This window comes from Dermacentor silvarum, chromosome 5 (genome assembly GCF_013339745.2).
Source record: "Dermacentor silvarum isolate Dsil-2018 chromosome 5, BIME_Dsil_1.4, whole genome shotgun sequence".
Classification (NCBI taxonomy): domain Eukaryota; kingdom Metazoa; phylum Arthropoda; class Arachnida; order Ixodida; family Ixodidae; genus Dermacentor; species Dermacentor silvarum.
Genome location: NC_051158.1, coordinates 70,570,205 through 70,586,528, shown reverse-complemented (window position 1 = coordinate 70,586,528; position 16,324 = coordinate 70,570,205). Strand labels below are relative to the sequence as shown.

The following is a 16,324-nucleotide window of genomic DNA, read 5'->3' as shown; positions in this document are numbered from 1 at the left end:
CTCTGATGTTAGTGAATTTCGCTATGCACAGCACACAGTTACGGAGACAAGAGGAACACTGACTTGGACGAAAGACAGAAACTGACACGAAGATTCCGCTTCTTCGTGTCAGTTTGTGTCTTGCTAGTAGTCAGTTTTTCTGGCTAGTCTCCGTTAGTGTGCCATTCATAGTGTAAGCACTATGAACGCATACACTAACTAGTCCAACTCCCCACTATGTAAAGGAGGGCTTGTTGGCCAGTTTGCTTCTCTGGTAGGCTTGTTGCTTAGAGCTAGCATACAAGAGATTATTGGCCAGTTTCGAGCTCCTGGTAGCCCTCGTGCCTTGAAGCAACACGCGAAGGTTTGTTGGTGAGTGTTCAGCTACGCCAGTGTTAGGTAGCATACGAAGGATAGGTGCCAGCGTCCTGCTCCTGGCAGCTTTGATGTGTTCAGGTAGTATACGAGAAATTACTGGCCAGTTTCTTGCTCATAGCAGCCTTGATGCCATGAAGTATCTATGAGGGTTTATTGGCCAGTTTCCTGCTCTGGTAGCTTTGATCCCTTGAGATAACTTGCTCATAGCAGCCTTGATGCCATGAAGTAGCTATGAGGGCTTATTGGCCTGTTTCCTGCTCTGGTAGCTTTGATCCCTTGAGACTAGCATACGGGACTTCTCGGTAAGTGCGCGAAGAACAAGACTGCATTAAATAAACTCGAACGCAGACCATAAACAGGCAACAGGTGGTCGTGTTTGTCTAGTTTATTTACGTTCTTCGCACAGCTCCTAAGAATTGACGTATTAAGCACCAACTTTGGTTTGAGACAGTTCTTCACCATACGAGAGCTTATGAGCCGTTGCATTGTCCTGCTCTTTGCAGCATTGATACCTTTAGGTAACATAAGAAGGTTTATTGGCAAATTTCGCGGCTCACGGCAGCCTTGATACCTTAAAGTAACAAAAAAGGGTTTATTGGCCAGTTACCTGCTGCTGGGAGCCATAGTGCCTCGAAGCAACATACGACGATCTATGGGCCAGTTTCCAGCTCTTGGCAACCTTGATGCCTTGATGTAAGTTACGATGGTTCATTGCGGTCACAAATTGAACAAGTTGGTAACGATCCACACTGATGCAGCATCACTTACAGCAGGGACGAGCAAACTGTGTATGCGCAAGCGTGGGTAGCAGGAAGTGATATTGTGCGGTATATAGGGTGCACCTGCTAACTTTCGCGATAGGGTAAAATGCATCGAAGTACCCTATAGGCGAACACGACCAATGCGTTTGTGAGTTTGCGTGCGTGTTTCGCGATGCTGTTGAAAGAGTTCTCGTTTGAACACGATCGTAATCAGTGATCACAAGCGCCCGGGCTTTATGCCCGGTAGCAACAGCCGCAATTCGGCGACGCGGGATGGAAAAAAAGCGCTATTGTGAGGAGATTTGCGTGAACCTCCATGGATGAATATTAATTTGTAGTGCTTCACTGATACGTCTTCCGTTACCATTGCATTGCTTTGTGAGGTCGCCCTGACCAGGTTCATTCTATCAATCAAGAGAAATACAACTTGTGTGCGTACAAAGCATTCACGTGCGGTGTTTATGAATGCTTCAGAAATAATATTGCCCGCTGTGTTTCGGCCGCCGAAGTACAAATATTAGTACATATGTGTAAACATACGAGGTTCATTCTAAAGGCTGTAAGTATACGAAATTCCATATCGAGCAAAATGCTAAAGCAAAGGCACGTCCCCTGGTTTCTCCGCACCTGCAGTGATTTGAACGTCGGCGTGCGACTTCAAAAGTCGCCTCCTGCTCATGTAAGCGTACATGAATAGAAGTATGACTACAGACAGCAGAACGGCGCCCAGGGACACGTAGAGGAAAGAGTCGGGGTTGCGGTCAATAAACTGTCCGACGAGAAGCGCTGGCGCGAGGTTGCCGATACTACCCGTGACCACGACCACCGACATCATTTTGTTGCTAATGTTAATGTATTCAGCAGTCCATGCGACAACCGCGGCCTTGACGGGTCCTTGGCCAAATCCCGTGATTGCACTGCCCACCCAGAGCACGAGCGCGTTACTGGAGCACCACACCGTCCATAGCCGCTGCCGTGGCCACGAGAATACCATGCGTGAAGATAAGCGTGACTAACGAAGACACTTTCATGGCTACTATCGCCGCGACCAGTCGGCTCGCTGCGAAGAAAAAGAAGTACACGGCGACGACCCGAGAGGCATCCGGCTTGGAAAAGTGCAGGTCGCTTTTGACTGCGAAGGTGGTCAGCATCTGAGACGTCGTGCACTCGAGGGCGACGTATACGCACTCGAAAACACTCAGCAGCGCCAACGAGATCCGGCTGTAGCGGACGTCTTTCACCTCATTTCCGTTCTGTCCTCTCGCAGGCCGCCGTCTGAAATCGGAGTTGTCAGTGCAGTAAAGAAGTGTCATCGAGATGACCAGAAACAAATAGAAAGCGCTGACAATCGCAAACGCGTAGTATACTGTGCTTTGGCCGGACCCGTCAACAGTCTCTTCGTCGAACAGAGTCTTGACTGCGGAGGACTGGTTGCCAGTCTCGTTGGATGTCGGTTCAAAGCTATAGCTCAGGTCGGACGCTTCCCGTAGAAAGTTAGAGTTGCCGGCGGCTCCGAGGGACAGAAATGGCTTGGCTATAAGAGGAGCCATCAGCGAGCCGACGGCAAACGCGAAGTGGAAAATGTGAAGCGCTGGACTGCTGTCCTCTGGCCACATGTTGATGATCCAGACGTTGGCCCCTGCGTAAAACAGTATGACACTAAGCTTTCAAAAATGGTTTTTACTCTCACAGATCGTGTCACATAATTTACAATGCAACTGCGAGTGTTGCAAGCATGCGCGGATGTTCTGCAAACGGGAAACAAAGATTTGAGGAAGTGACGCAGGCCAGCACTTTGTGCCAATAAAATAAATATATGACCACCTGCAGCTATGCGATAAGTATAGGAGGACGATCCGACAGGGCAATTAGGACGTCATGAACAATGCTTGAAGCCTTAAAGGAAATACTTGTGAGTATTTCCGTGTGAGTCCCAGCGAGATCTATCGACGCAGCTCGTGCGGCGTGTGCTCCCGCTGCAACTTGTGACAAGAATGCACTTTTTCTCCCGAAATTTTAAGCATCGATTAGAAAGCATAGAAAAGATGGCTGTAGCAAAAAAAAAAAAACAAAAAAACAAACGCGTCTTTTGTAACTTTGGCTTTTGAAATGTGATTCTCAGTTGATGTTTGTTGCATTGTTCAAAAATTTGACAGTCACTTTAGCATACGCTAAAGAGAATGAATGCGAAAGCGTGTGCGCTCACGAGGAATTCATTATATTACTTGCCGTTCTCATTCGAATGCGTCGTGAGTTTAAAAAATCAAATTAAATTCTGGTGTTTTATATGTTCCAAAACCACGATATGATTATGAGGCACGCCGTAGTGGGGGGGACTCCGCGTTAATTTTGACCACCTTTAACATGCAATTACTTCCTATTACTTGCTCTTTCCCACCAAAGGTAGTGGGTTCGAGTACCTTAATTAAGCGTGCCCTAATGATTTATTACCTAATTAAACCAAAGGACGTAGGTTCTAGTGTCTTAATTAACTATATCTTGATTAAATGCGCTTTAATTAACTTCGCCTCAAATAACACCATGCAATCGTTGAGGATTCGACTCCCACCAACGGTCGTGGATCCGCGTGCCATGATTAACTATATCGTAAATAACTGTGTCTTAATTAACTTTGCCTTAAGTAACACCAAAGGTCGTGGGTTCGAGCGCCTTAACGAATTCTATGTTAATTAAGGTAGAGTTAATTAAGGCACTCGAAACCACGACCTTTGTTGGTGGCACCATGAATTTAGGTGCCGTAACACCGGACGTCGGATTTTTCGGCCCATGAGCCATCTACGGTTTTCGTCTTAATAAATTGTTTTCTATTTGCTTCTGTTGTTCTCGTCGTATTTCGCGTTTTATAGCCTTAAAAACGGCGAGCTTTCACTGAAGTACTTCGGTCTCTTGCTTTTAAAAAACGCATATCCTGGCATTGAGTGTTCTCGAACAAACGAGTGGTTCTAGGTTTCAATATTTTCGGCGGCATCGGATACTTATGTTCCGTGACCCACCGTAAAGGCGTAATCTTATATAGAACTGAATTAAAAAAAAACTAAACCCGATTAATCTTCACAGCTGAATGGATAAGAGTCCCGCATAGCACTAGCTAGATTGAGGCATCTCAGTCACATCTCTGCCGTGTGAAATCGCTCTAGTGGCTGAAACGATACTCTAGTTGCACAATCGAAATAACATTGCTCACAATCTCGGAAATAACTCCCCTTCATCATCATCAATATCAGCCTATATTTTTATGTCCACTGCAGGACGAAGGCCTCTCCCTGCGATTTCCAGTTGCCCCTGTCTTGCGCTAGCGTATTCCAACTTGCGCCTGCAAATTTCCTAACTTCATCGTCCCATATGGCTTTCTGCCGACCTCGACTGCGCTTCCCTTCTCTTGGTATCCATTCTGTAACCCTAATGGTCCACCGGTTATCCATCCTACGCATTACATGCCTGCCCAGCTCCATTTCTTCCGCTTAATATCAACTAGAATATCGGCTATCCCCGTTTGTTCTCTGATCCACACCGCGCTCTTCCTGTCTCTTAACGTTAGTCCTAACATTTTTCGTTCCATCGCTCTTTGTGCGGTCCTTAACTTGTTCTCGAGCTTCTTTGTTAACCTCCAAGTTTCTGCCCCATATGTTAGCACCGGTAGAATGCAATGATTGTACACTTTTCTTTTCAACGACAGTGGTAAGCTCCCAGTCAGGATTTGGCAATGCCTGCCGTATGCACTCCAACACAATTTTATCCTTCTGTAAATTTCTTTCTCGTGATCAGGGTCCCCTGTGAGTAATGGACCTAGATAAACGTACTCCTTTACAGACTCTAGAGGCTGACTGGCAATCCTGAATTCTTGTTCCCTTGTCAGGCTATTGAACATTATCTTTGTCTTCTGCATATTAATCTTCAACCCAATCCTTACACTTTCTCGATTAAGGTCCTCAATCATTTGCTGTAATTCGTCTCCATTGTTGCTGAATAGGACAATGTCACCTGCAAACCGAAGGTTGCTGAGATATTCGCCGTTGATCCTCACTCCTAAGCCTTCCCAGTCTAAGAGCTTGAATACTTCTTCTAAGCATGCAGTAAATAGCATTGGAGAGATTGTGTCTCCTTGCCTGACCCCTTTCTTGATAGGTAACTTTCTACTTTTCTTGTGGAGAACCAAGGTAGCTGTGGAATCCTTGTAGATGTTTGCTAAGATATTCACGTATACCTCCTGTACTCCTTGATTACGCAATGCCTCTATGACTGCTGGAATCTCTACTGAATCAAATGCCTTTTCATAATCTATGAAAGCCATGTAGAGAGGTTGATTGTACTCCGCAGATTTCTCGATTACCTGATTGATCACATGGATATGATCCATCGTAGAATATCCCTTCCTGAAGCCAGCCTGTTCTCTTGGTTGACTGAAGGGAAGTGTTGCCCTGATTCTATTGGAAATTATCTTGGTGAATATTTTATACAATACTGAAAGCAAGCTAATGGGTCTATAATTCTTCAATTCTTTAACGTCTCCCTTCTTATCGATTAGTATAATGTTGGCGTTCTTCCAGCTCTCTGGTACACTTGAACTCTTACTCCAATTACACAGAATTAACTGCGTAAATTGAGTTTAACACAGCGCGCAGGCTCAGTAACCATGATGCGATCGGGCCAATGGCGTCGGAAGCGCTACCTCGCGACTGGAAGCCGAAAGGCGCCACGTTCTGCCACTGCATCCAGGCGGAGTTTGCAAACTGGCAAAGTAATCTAGTAAGGGTGCTTGGGACCGGGCGCAAGGGGAAACTGGTGACTTAATCACCCACGCCAGAGGAAGAAAGCGGGAAGGTAGCGCGGGAGTGAGGGAGTGCGGCTTTTGCTCTGCGAGCAATTAACTGCGTACTTGTACTTTGCGCGGCGACGGGTAGTCGCGCGCACCGTATCTTGAAAGCGATCTGCAACACGGCTCCTACCTTTGTATGCGCTGTGCTTTCGCCGCTCAGTTTCTGTTGAAGCGATAGACCGCATGAACTTTCGCTCGCTGCTGCTGGCGTGCTTGCTCACCCCAGCGTTTTGACAGCGATTGTGTGCGGTTTGCGTTCGCACCGAACGCGTGCGGCGTTGGTGACGTGTTTATGAAGAACGTGCCAACCATTGACGTACACCTTTTGGCGGTGTACCGTAGAAACCGTAAGGCCATGGTCACTGTGGTCACTAAATAAATATTTTTACATTTATCATTCTTTAATAGTTGAAATAACCAATTACACCATCACATCCTAATAGTCATAATTGTAAATACATAATTCCCACCATAGGACAGCTTCGCTGCTCTTCCATCTCCACCCCAGTGGAGATGGAAGTTTTTTTCCTTCCTTCCTTCCTTTCATTCTTGTCCCTGTCTCATACTACGCGCATATCCAATGCGGGTATGCGCCACACGTGATTTTATTATCCTTAATCATGACGTAACTGAAGAGCATGTGATGTTATTGATGTCATGACCTGTCAGTCATGTTAGTAATATATTCATACCCTTCCATGCTAATTTTGGTATATACCAAGCGAGCGAGACGCGAGTTTTCGACACGTTTTCGATGGTGTTTAGCGTGACACCACCGCCACCGCCAATACTTGTGAGGCAATACAAGCTTCGCTTGAAAAACGGGTTTGTCTGTCAGGCACCAACACCGAGATGCATCCCTTGCTGAGTTCAAACAAGGGACTTAACTAAGTTGCGAATATATATTCTGGACATTTCTTTTTCCCACTTATACTGCAATGTTGAATTAGCATTCATTAAACCCCTATGTATTGTTTCTTTCGAGGTGGTTTCTTGTGCAAGAAATTTAATTATATTGGTGCATGTAACTTTCTATTTTCACATCTGAAGCGCAGTATCCTGACTGCGCATTTGAACACCGAAGTGGAAAGTGCCATATATGTGTTGGACTTGTAATAGACGAGCACCAAAGTTGCAGTTAGGCGTCTCTGGAGTATGTCCGGTCCTCCATGAAAAAATTCTTATAGGCAGCGTTTCTTTAGATTCTTTTTATTTCCAGATAATCTGCTGCCGGCGATGTTCAAATTTATATAATATATGTAGTTTGATGTGCATTTTAAATTGCTAATTTTATTTCGCCTCAGGATTATCCGACACTATATGTTCATTAAAGAATCATAAAATGTAACGGTAATGTAACGACACATTTCAATGTTCGAAGTGTAACAGGGACGCGTTCCTTTCGCATTAAAGGAACTTGTAACGGGAACTAGGTTCAATATTGGGAAGGATCGAGGAACGAGCTTTCGTTCCTGTTTTGGAGAAACGTGTACAACGCTGGTTGACATCTACAGGCAGAAACCTTGCAAAAGCTTGTCGGTAATGGCCCCCGAGCGCCACTTTTCAACGCGTCTTGTTCCTTTTGTATGTCGATAGCGGACTAGCCGTACAGTTAAGTTGGACGAGCGCCAGCTGATCTATCGTCTACCAGGCAGCACAGTGAATGCATGCGCATGACGCACGTGATAAATTTACTTTCTCCTCTCTATAGAATTCTTATCTGCCTCTCGTGTCCCTATATTTACCTCCCATCCACAAGAATGGAATACAATGGCGCACACATGCACCTGCTCCCATTATTCTCATCGAAATATACTTCTTCCTTCTCTAAGGGAAATGCTCTTCTCTGATAAGCTGACTTTTGTGAATCGCGTATCATTTAAAGCGGACCACGTGACCGCAGCTCGCTTAACTGTCCGCGGTCTCGGTACAGGCTGGCGAAATACCGTCGGACGCGGTTATCACGCATACTACCGCGATAACGCGAGGGTAGCACTGAATAGCGAGTTCATGCACTGAAGCACGCTGCAGGCTCACCTGTGCCGAATGCTCCCAAGCTGAGACCCATGAAGAAGACCATGACGTGAGCTACAAGCAGCGCTCCACACAGTGGAACCATCAGCACCGTTATGCTGGTGAGCAGCAGCATAATGATTGACGTGAGCTGCGTGTTGTACGTGTCGTACAGCTTCCCTCCTAAAAAGGCGTGCCGTGGAAGAAATGTATTGCAATATATATAGAACTTCTAATGCTTCACATAGTGGACTTTTGTCAATCCAGTCGCTAAATTTACACAACACAAAACAAAAGTAAAGCACAATGCTTACTGTTGTGAGCAGTTGCTTATAAAAAGTGGGCTTACATAGGCACCGCGATGTTTCCGTAGAGCTAGTACATTCGGACTGATTCAGGAACTGCACGAAGAAGCAATTCTTTTGCCTTTACGGCATGGTGTCGCTTGACGTGAGTGCTTATAATTTTGCAGTGCATGATGACGGCGCAGTATTCCGAGCTGAAATTGGGTAATGATTATGGTATGCATTCCGTCCATGATTTCGCCATGGCAATAAAGCATCGCATGATACAGACGCGTGCAGGGCCACTTAATGGCCCAGATGTGGGTGCCACTTAACTATCATCATCAGCCTATTTTTATGTCCACTGCAGGACGAAGGCCTCTCCCTGTGATCTCCAATTACCCCTGTCTTGCGCTAGCTAATTCCAATTTGCGCCTGCAAATTCCTAACTTCATCACCCCACCTAGTTTTCTGCCGTCCTCGACTGCGCTTCCCTTCTCTTGGTATCCATTCTGTAACTCTAATGGTCCACTGGTTATCCATCGTACGCATAACATGGCCTGTCCAGCTCCATTATTTTCTCAATTAGAATATCGGCTATGCCCGTTTGTTCTCTAATCCACACCGCTCTCTTCCTGTCTCTTAAAGTTAGGCCTCACATTTTTCGTTCCATCGCTCTTTGTGCAGTCCTTAACTTGTTCTCGAGCTTCTTGGTTAACCTCCAAGTTTCTGCTACATATGTCAGCACTGGTAGAATGCAATGATTGTACACTTTTCTTTTCAACGACAGTGGTAATCTCCCAGACAGGGCTTGGTAATGCCAGTCGTATGCACTCCAGCCCAATTTTGTTCTTCTGTAAATTTCTTTCTCATGATCAGGGTCCCCTGTGAGTAATTGACCTAGATAAACGCACTCCTTTACAGACTCTAGAGGCAGACTGGCGATCCTGAATTCTTGATCCCTTACCAGGCTATTGAACATTACCTTTGTTTTCTGCATATTAATCTTCCACCCCACTCTTACACTTTCTCGAGTAGTGTCCTCAATCATTTGCTGTAATTTGTCCACATTGTTGCCGAAGGTTGCTGAGATATTCGCCCTTGATCCTCACTCCTAAGTCTTCCCAGTCACTTAACTATACTTTTGTGCAACTGTGCACGTCTGTATACCATATTTTCTTTTGTACCACTCCCCTCTATAATGCCTCTGGCCCGGAGGGTATGTTAAATAAATAAATAAATAAATAAATAAATAAATAAATAAATAAATAAATAAATAAAGAAATAAATAAATAAATAAATAAATAAATAAATAAATAAATAAATAAATAAATAAAACTCAGGAGAAGAGGCGATGATGAAAGCTAAAACTACATACAACTCCAGCGACATGAATCCGTTGCGCAATGAGAAAGCAAAATTTAACTTAGGCCCTGCGTGTGTGTGCGCGAGCTTACCGCGTCCTTCCTCCCCCATCTCTCTATTTCATCGTTCTATACCCTCTTTCCCGTACCCCAGAGTAGCGTAGCCAACCCGACGCATTTCTGGTTAACATACCTGCCTTCTCTCTAACTTTCCTCCTCCTCCTGCTCCTCCTCCTCCTCCTCCTATATTTACAGCGAATAACTACTGTCATGATTCAAGGCTGAGCGAATACAAGGCATTGCAAAACGCACACTCACTACTGATAAGTTGGTTAAATTCCCGTCTTGCCTGATATAACATTCAGTGTGCATTCTGGACAGTTGATACAGTAAACTACACATTCGTGTAACAAAAATTGACGAAAGTATCAAGCAAATATAGGTTTACTACCCAGCAGAGATCCAAGCAGGCCTCCTACGCTGCGCGTTGTTATTAGATGGGAAATAGTTGAAATATCGGCGCCGTAGATTTCCCCCAAGTCCAGAAGAGCAACACCTGCGAGGGCTGTGATGAGACCCTGCAACGAATACAACGGCTTGTTCAATTGCGTTCATGGGCCACTAACTCCAAAACTTTACATCTACATGTTATGTCGCAAAAACTAAGGTCATCGACAACGATTTAACATTACTTTCCCATAATTTTCAGCGACGTGGGCACTCGTGAGTTCTGAGCTGATTGCACGTCAGGTAGCGCTGAAGCATGGTTAACCTAACTGCATTAATAGCGCTTGCGATCAGTTGATACGCCTTGCTTTCATTATTCTCCCGAAGCCTCGTTGTAGCCTCCACGAAGTATTAGCGAGAGTCCCCCTTGTTTTTCGCTCAGAAAGGCCTAACCGTGGCTCATCTTATGCCATCTGTCGTTTCAAGAATATAATTGTGGACTGGCTGATCCATAATGATAACAAAGCAGCAATAAAAACAATACGAGAAAAGAAAAAAACCAGCTGCGACGGTAATTTTGCGGCCGAGAAGCAGCACAGTGCGTTAGTTGTGATTAGTTTTGTTAAAGCATACATATATATTTTTAATTCGCGCATCTTTAACGTTGTAGGCCAATTCCGCAGAACCAACATGTTAGTATGCGGCAGTGGTCAAGGTGATCGCGGGGACTAACCCAGAAATTGAGCCGGCTCACATATGTACTTGCGGCGCGCAGACACTCCACATGCCTAGTGTTTGTTAAGAGATATAAAATCAGCACGAAGTTGTTGCATGATGACACGATCCTTGCACAAGGCTATGCGGCTGCAGCTTTTATTAGTGCGCCAGTACTCGCTGGATACTTTTCACTTGTGCTTTCCTTGTCTTCTGTATTGATTCTGTAACTGATGTTGTGTACGGATTTACGAAATTATTTCGCTTTCGTGATCAAATATAATTTGCAAGCCTGAACTCGAAACATATATGCTCCTAATTTTCTATAGCTGCTCGAAACATCATTTTAACACCAAACACGCGATAGCAGTTCCGATGCTTGACTAAGGCAAAGCTCATTCCAGAGGGATCCCAAATCCGAAGTACGATGACGCACCGATCATTTTGGCTACGCCAAATATTTCGATATTTCGATGTACCGGATATGTTGAACGCGTTCGTGCCCCCTGATTGACGGCGCATTGTTTGCAACACATTAGTCGAACACCAACCATTTTTCGCCCCCATATCGTGTCAACGTTTAAGCGAAAACTGGCCCTGTAGGTCTTTCACCAATGCCCTAATTTCTGCGACGACCAGCAAGTCAGTTCTCACCATTCCCAGATTTCCGAGGCTCACGTTGCAAGTTCGGCCCAAATTCAGCCACAGGCGAACACGAGGGGAGAAAGTCTTTTCGGGGGCACTGCAGTTTCTGTGGGAAAGGAAGAAAACATGGGGTGACGTCGCCCTCTTTTTGGACAATCCCCTGTTTTGCGCATACGTCAGTGTCCGGAATTATACACAAAGCGCGATGCCGGCATAGACTAAGCATCTTCTTTGTTTGCTTAACAGTTACGCAGTGTAGATTTCTCTCCGGGCTCTGTAAGCTCGTCGATGGACGTCACTGGGCAGATGCACTGTAAAAAAGCAGAAGGTTGCAGCGCTTCGTGGACATGGGCCGCTATCTTGTACGCGTTCGAAAAGCCGGCGTTCGGTTTCGCCTCACGCGAGTGGCCTATACGTGGTTATAGGGCCACGCGGCTTGGGCAATCGCGTGAGACGAAACCGAACGTCGGCTTTTCGAACGCGTACAAGATAGCGGCCATGATATCGAAATGTTGATAAGATAAGCCAAGGCTGAGAAGAAGAGAGTGGGACGCGAAGCAGCGAACACCACACATTAACGGTGCATGTGCAGTGTATATATCGCTGCCGCTGTTCGACGGCGCAGCATGCACCGACAGCCAAGCGGTTCTCTGTTCGCTTTTCATTTCGCCGTGTTAACTCCTTAAAACGCACAAAGTGGATGTCGTCCGCGGATGCAGTTAAGAACTCGCGTGTGGTGCAACCTCCGCAGACAATTCGTCTTGGCGACAAAGAGGCGCCCGAAACCCGCAACATGTAGTCGTCGCTCAGCGCACCTTATTTCAACTGCATATCTCCACCTCTGACACCCATCCGACATCGGAAGTAGAGCCCATTGTGCGAGTGTGCCTGCTTTAGTAGCGTCTCCTATAATCATGGCCACAAGACAATCGAGCTGTAGCTTACCATATACTATACGTACGTGCTACACATTTCACCTGTTCACAAAATCCACACTATAGCGTGCGGTATCACGAGAGAAGCTTTTTTCCATCTCACCTTGTGTCACTTCCGTTCCGCAGCTTGTGATAGCGTACTTCTTTAAAAGATTTACGCTCGGCGCTTTTGATCATTATCTTACGTAATTAGATATGTTTTCGTTTTTATAAAACTCGCAAAAACCTCGAGGAGACTCTCTACGACGTGGGGCCGTGTGATGTCGATATGGCTACTGCGCGATCGGCGGATGGGAGTGCTCAGTCAGGAAATTCAACATGGCTTTGAGTTAACTCGCCACAGAAGGCAGCTGCTCTCGCTAAAAATCTGCGTAGTGTTGTTCTCTCGACAGACAGCGCGCAGCAGGGTGCATCGGTGTAAAGTTATTTAGAGCACATGCAGCTATGCGACAGCGGCCGCACATGACAGAAAGGAAAGTGACAACTCGGGAGAAGGCTGGCGGGGACGCGCCATCACTGGGCGTCTTTCTTTCTTTTCTTTCTTTATTGTTTTATTAAAGTCAGTATTACACATTGGCTTAGGGGACACGGCTAAAGGAAAACATTTGCCTGACTGGGCGTGCCACCCGCACAGCTGCAGCATGGCAAAATGGCAGAAAGACGCTCAACAGATCCCACACATAAAACTAAACTTATCACACATGTGTGTAAACAGTACAATGCAAAATTCACGGAAAAAAAAAAGAAAGATGAGAAGCTTGCCTTATACAGTTTGCCGAGGACTTCAAGCACGAATAAATTTGTATGAAACATTTTATACTCGTAGCTTAACATTTGCACCGATAAGAACAATTCTTTGATAGTCTTTCTAAAATTTTGTATCGAAATGCCAGAACTTAGGAGGTCCAATACTGCGGGGTATTGATTTAAAAGGTCACGAAGTCACACTGCCAATTTTTGAACTCCGTGTGTTGTCCTGCAAGGTGGTTTAAATATCAGACTTTTCCTGAAGTCATGGCTAATCATTTTACCATGATATTTGTTCCGGACAGAACATTTGTCTACCCACGCAGAATTGCCTCGAAATTTCCAGAAATAATTTCTGAGTGTTAACTTTTAGCATTATGAATATTTATATCCGATATAGTATGGTTTAGCAGACACTGTACGTCCCATGTCTGCTATTGCGCGCAGCGCACAGTTTTGAAATGTTTGAACAGACCTTAAATTATATTGTGTAGTTGTCGACCAAACCAGGTAGCAGTAAGTAAATCGATAATATGTAAGCGCATTGTAAATTGTGCCTTTCAAATTTATCGGTAGTAAATAACGCAATCCGTGTCATGCACCTAACGCACGAGCAAGAATAAGTAGTTTATTGATAAAAAAATGTAGAGATGTCGGCGGGAAAAGGGAGTATCTAGCCTGCTAATCTACTGAAGAGAAGAGAAGAGGGGAAGAAAGAGGGTTATAATGGTAGAGGATAATGGGAGAAACGAGGTGAAAAAACACATCGCAGAAATGTTACTATCACAAGCACGATTCCAGGCCCGTGTCGCCTAAGAAACGTGACAAAGCACGCATTGCCTCTATCGTGTGCCAACTCTGTGGCCATGCGCCTAGCAAGAGGTCCTCCGACAGTGGTCTATTGTATAAATGCCTCAAGGTAGCTGCCAGTGTCAGTCATTCGCGTGCATACTCAGGGCACACCACGAGCACATGGTCTATAGTCTCTACAACGCCACACACTGAACAGTCCGGGGAGTCTGTCCGTTCAATGATGTGCAAATATTTGGGCGTGAAAGCGACCCTTAATCGCAGTCTGTGTATCAGGCATTTATGAGGGCGTGGAATTCCACGCAGAACAGGAAATTGCATATCGGGATCCAGCCTGTTAAGGTGGACGTGGACGAGCGTCTGGCTGGGCCCAGTATGTTCTCGTCGCACTCATCATTAATTTCGACAGGAGGCATGTGATGTCCGGTCTAGAGAACGGCACTACAGTTCGCAGGCCATTGCTGAGGGCGCGCCTTGCTTCAGCATCGGCCATCGCATTACCATTGAGCGCACAGTGTCCCGGGATCCATTGAAACACTATTCGGTGGTGTTTTTCTTGAGCGCATGAAAGGAGCCTGGTGATCTGTGGTGCCAGAGCCTGATATGCGGTGTGGCGCAGGAAGCATCCCAAAATTAGCAGCGCAGGTTTTGAGTCCGTGAAAATGCACCGCTCTTGAGGTCGTTCCCCGCAGATGTGGCGAATCGCTTCCCGAATAGCCACAAGCTCTGCAGCGGTTGATGTTGTAGAATTATGGTCTAAAACGAAACCTGGAGTCATCTGCTGGGCGGGTATCACCACAGGTGCTGTCGATGCCTTTGGTGACGCGGATCCGTCGGCGTACGCATGAACATAGGTCTGGTATTCAAACCAGATGTATGCCAGAGCAAGTTGTTGTAGTCAACTAATGGGAACCAATGATTTCTTTAGTATGCTGGGGACATGCAGGCATACCGAAGGTTGAACCATCACCCACGGTGGTTTGACGGGGTGATATGGAAGGGCATAGCCTGATGTTAAGTGGGGTAGATGGCAGCGGAGCGCACTTGTGAAACTTCTGTCCGGCTGCTCATGCAGAATCGACGTCAATGGATGGCGATGGTGTCGTGTGAGTAAGCGTAAATATACACGAAGCGGTCCGTGGAACATGTATACCGATAATGGGCATACGAGGGATTCCTCAATTGTACCTTTGTTGGAGTCACAACGTGGCAAGCCGAGGCATACGTTGAATGCCTGCTCTGGAACGCGCTCCAATGTCCGTAAGCAGCGAATGTTCAAGTTTGAGTGTATCGGGAGTCTGTAGCGAATGTAGCCTACGAATAGAGACTGATAAAGTCGTAGTAAATAGTCTTCCGTGGGGCCCCATTTCTTGCCTGCTACGAAGCGAAGAACATGGCAAACAGATTAAATTTTGCTTCAGCGTATATGCGTGCCTCGACCATGACAAACCGGCGGTCAATGATAATAATGCCTAAGAATCTGTGGTGGGAGACATAAGGTATTATAACACCGTTAATGGAGATCGGGTAGCGGCAGACGGAGATGCCCGTGAAGGCAACCACAGCACATTTTTCAGCAGCTAAGAGCAAACCCTGACGTCGTATGTATCGTGAAGTAGATCACACAGCACGTTGTAATCTCGCACGTAGTTGTTGGCGTGTTGTACCAGAAGCCCAGATGCAGATGTCATCTTCATATACACTGATGTGGATGTGAGCTGGAACTTCACTCACCAGGCCAATCAGTGCCACATTAAATAATGTTGGGCTGAGAACTCTTCCCTGAGGAACTCCACGGCATACCTGATGACGATTATTCTTGCTGTCAGGCGTGGACATGTAAACGAAACGGCCGCTGAGGTGGCTCACAACCACAGGTAGAGCCGGCCGCCAACGCCCAAATCGTCTAGTGCATCGAGAATGGCTTCATGAAGGATGCTTTCGTATGCCTCTTTGATGTATAAGAAAACAGCGGCGACAAGTCGGCGTCGACGTTTTTTATGTTCCACAATTCTAACGAGGTCAATGACTCTGTCAGTCGAAGAACCACCCCGCCGAAAACGGGTCATCATGTCCGGGTAAAGATCATTACTCTCCAGAAACCATTCGAGCCTCGTCAGGACCATTCGTTCCATAACTTTTCCAACACAGCTGGCTAATGCGACTGGCCGGTATGAGGGTAAGCTCATAAGGAGTCTTTCCAGGCACGAGCAATATCATTTCTGAGCGCATCCACGTCTGGTTACCAAGACAAATTCTCAGAAAATATGGTTACCATAAGTTTTCCAACACAGCTGGCTAATGCAACTGGCCAGTATGAGGTAAGCTGATAAGGAGTCTTTCCAGGCTTCAAGAGAGCAACCAGGCGATACCAGAGATACCAAGAGTTAGCACTCGCTTTTTTATTGTG

General features: G+C 45.9%; 1 protein-coding gene across 1 annotated transcript; it reads right to left on the bottom strand.

Annotated features, from left to right (window-relative positions):
* Positions 1 to 733: 733 nt before the first annotated feature.
* Positions 734 to 12,571, bottom strand: LOC119453475 (sodium-dependent glucose transporter 1A-like). Its single transcript, XM_049668169.1, is given in 6 exon segments — positions 734 to 2,070; positions 2,072 to 2,757; positions 7,993 to 8,151; positions 10,068 to 10,194; positions 11,432 to 11,528; positions 12,461 to 12,571. Coding segments are annotated over 6 exon segments (1,503 nt in total). The 5' UTR covers positions 12,535 to 12,571; the 3' UTR covers positions 734 to 1,710.
* Positions 12,572 to 16,324: the final 3,753 nt, after the last annotated feature.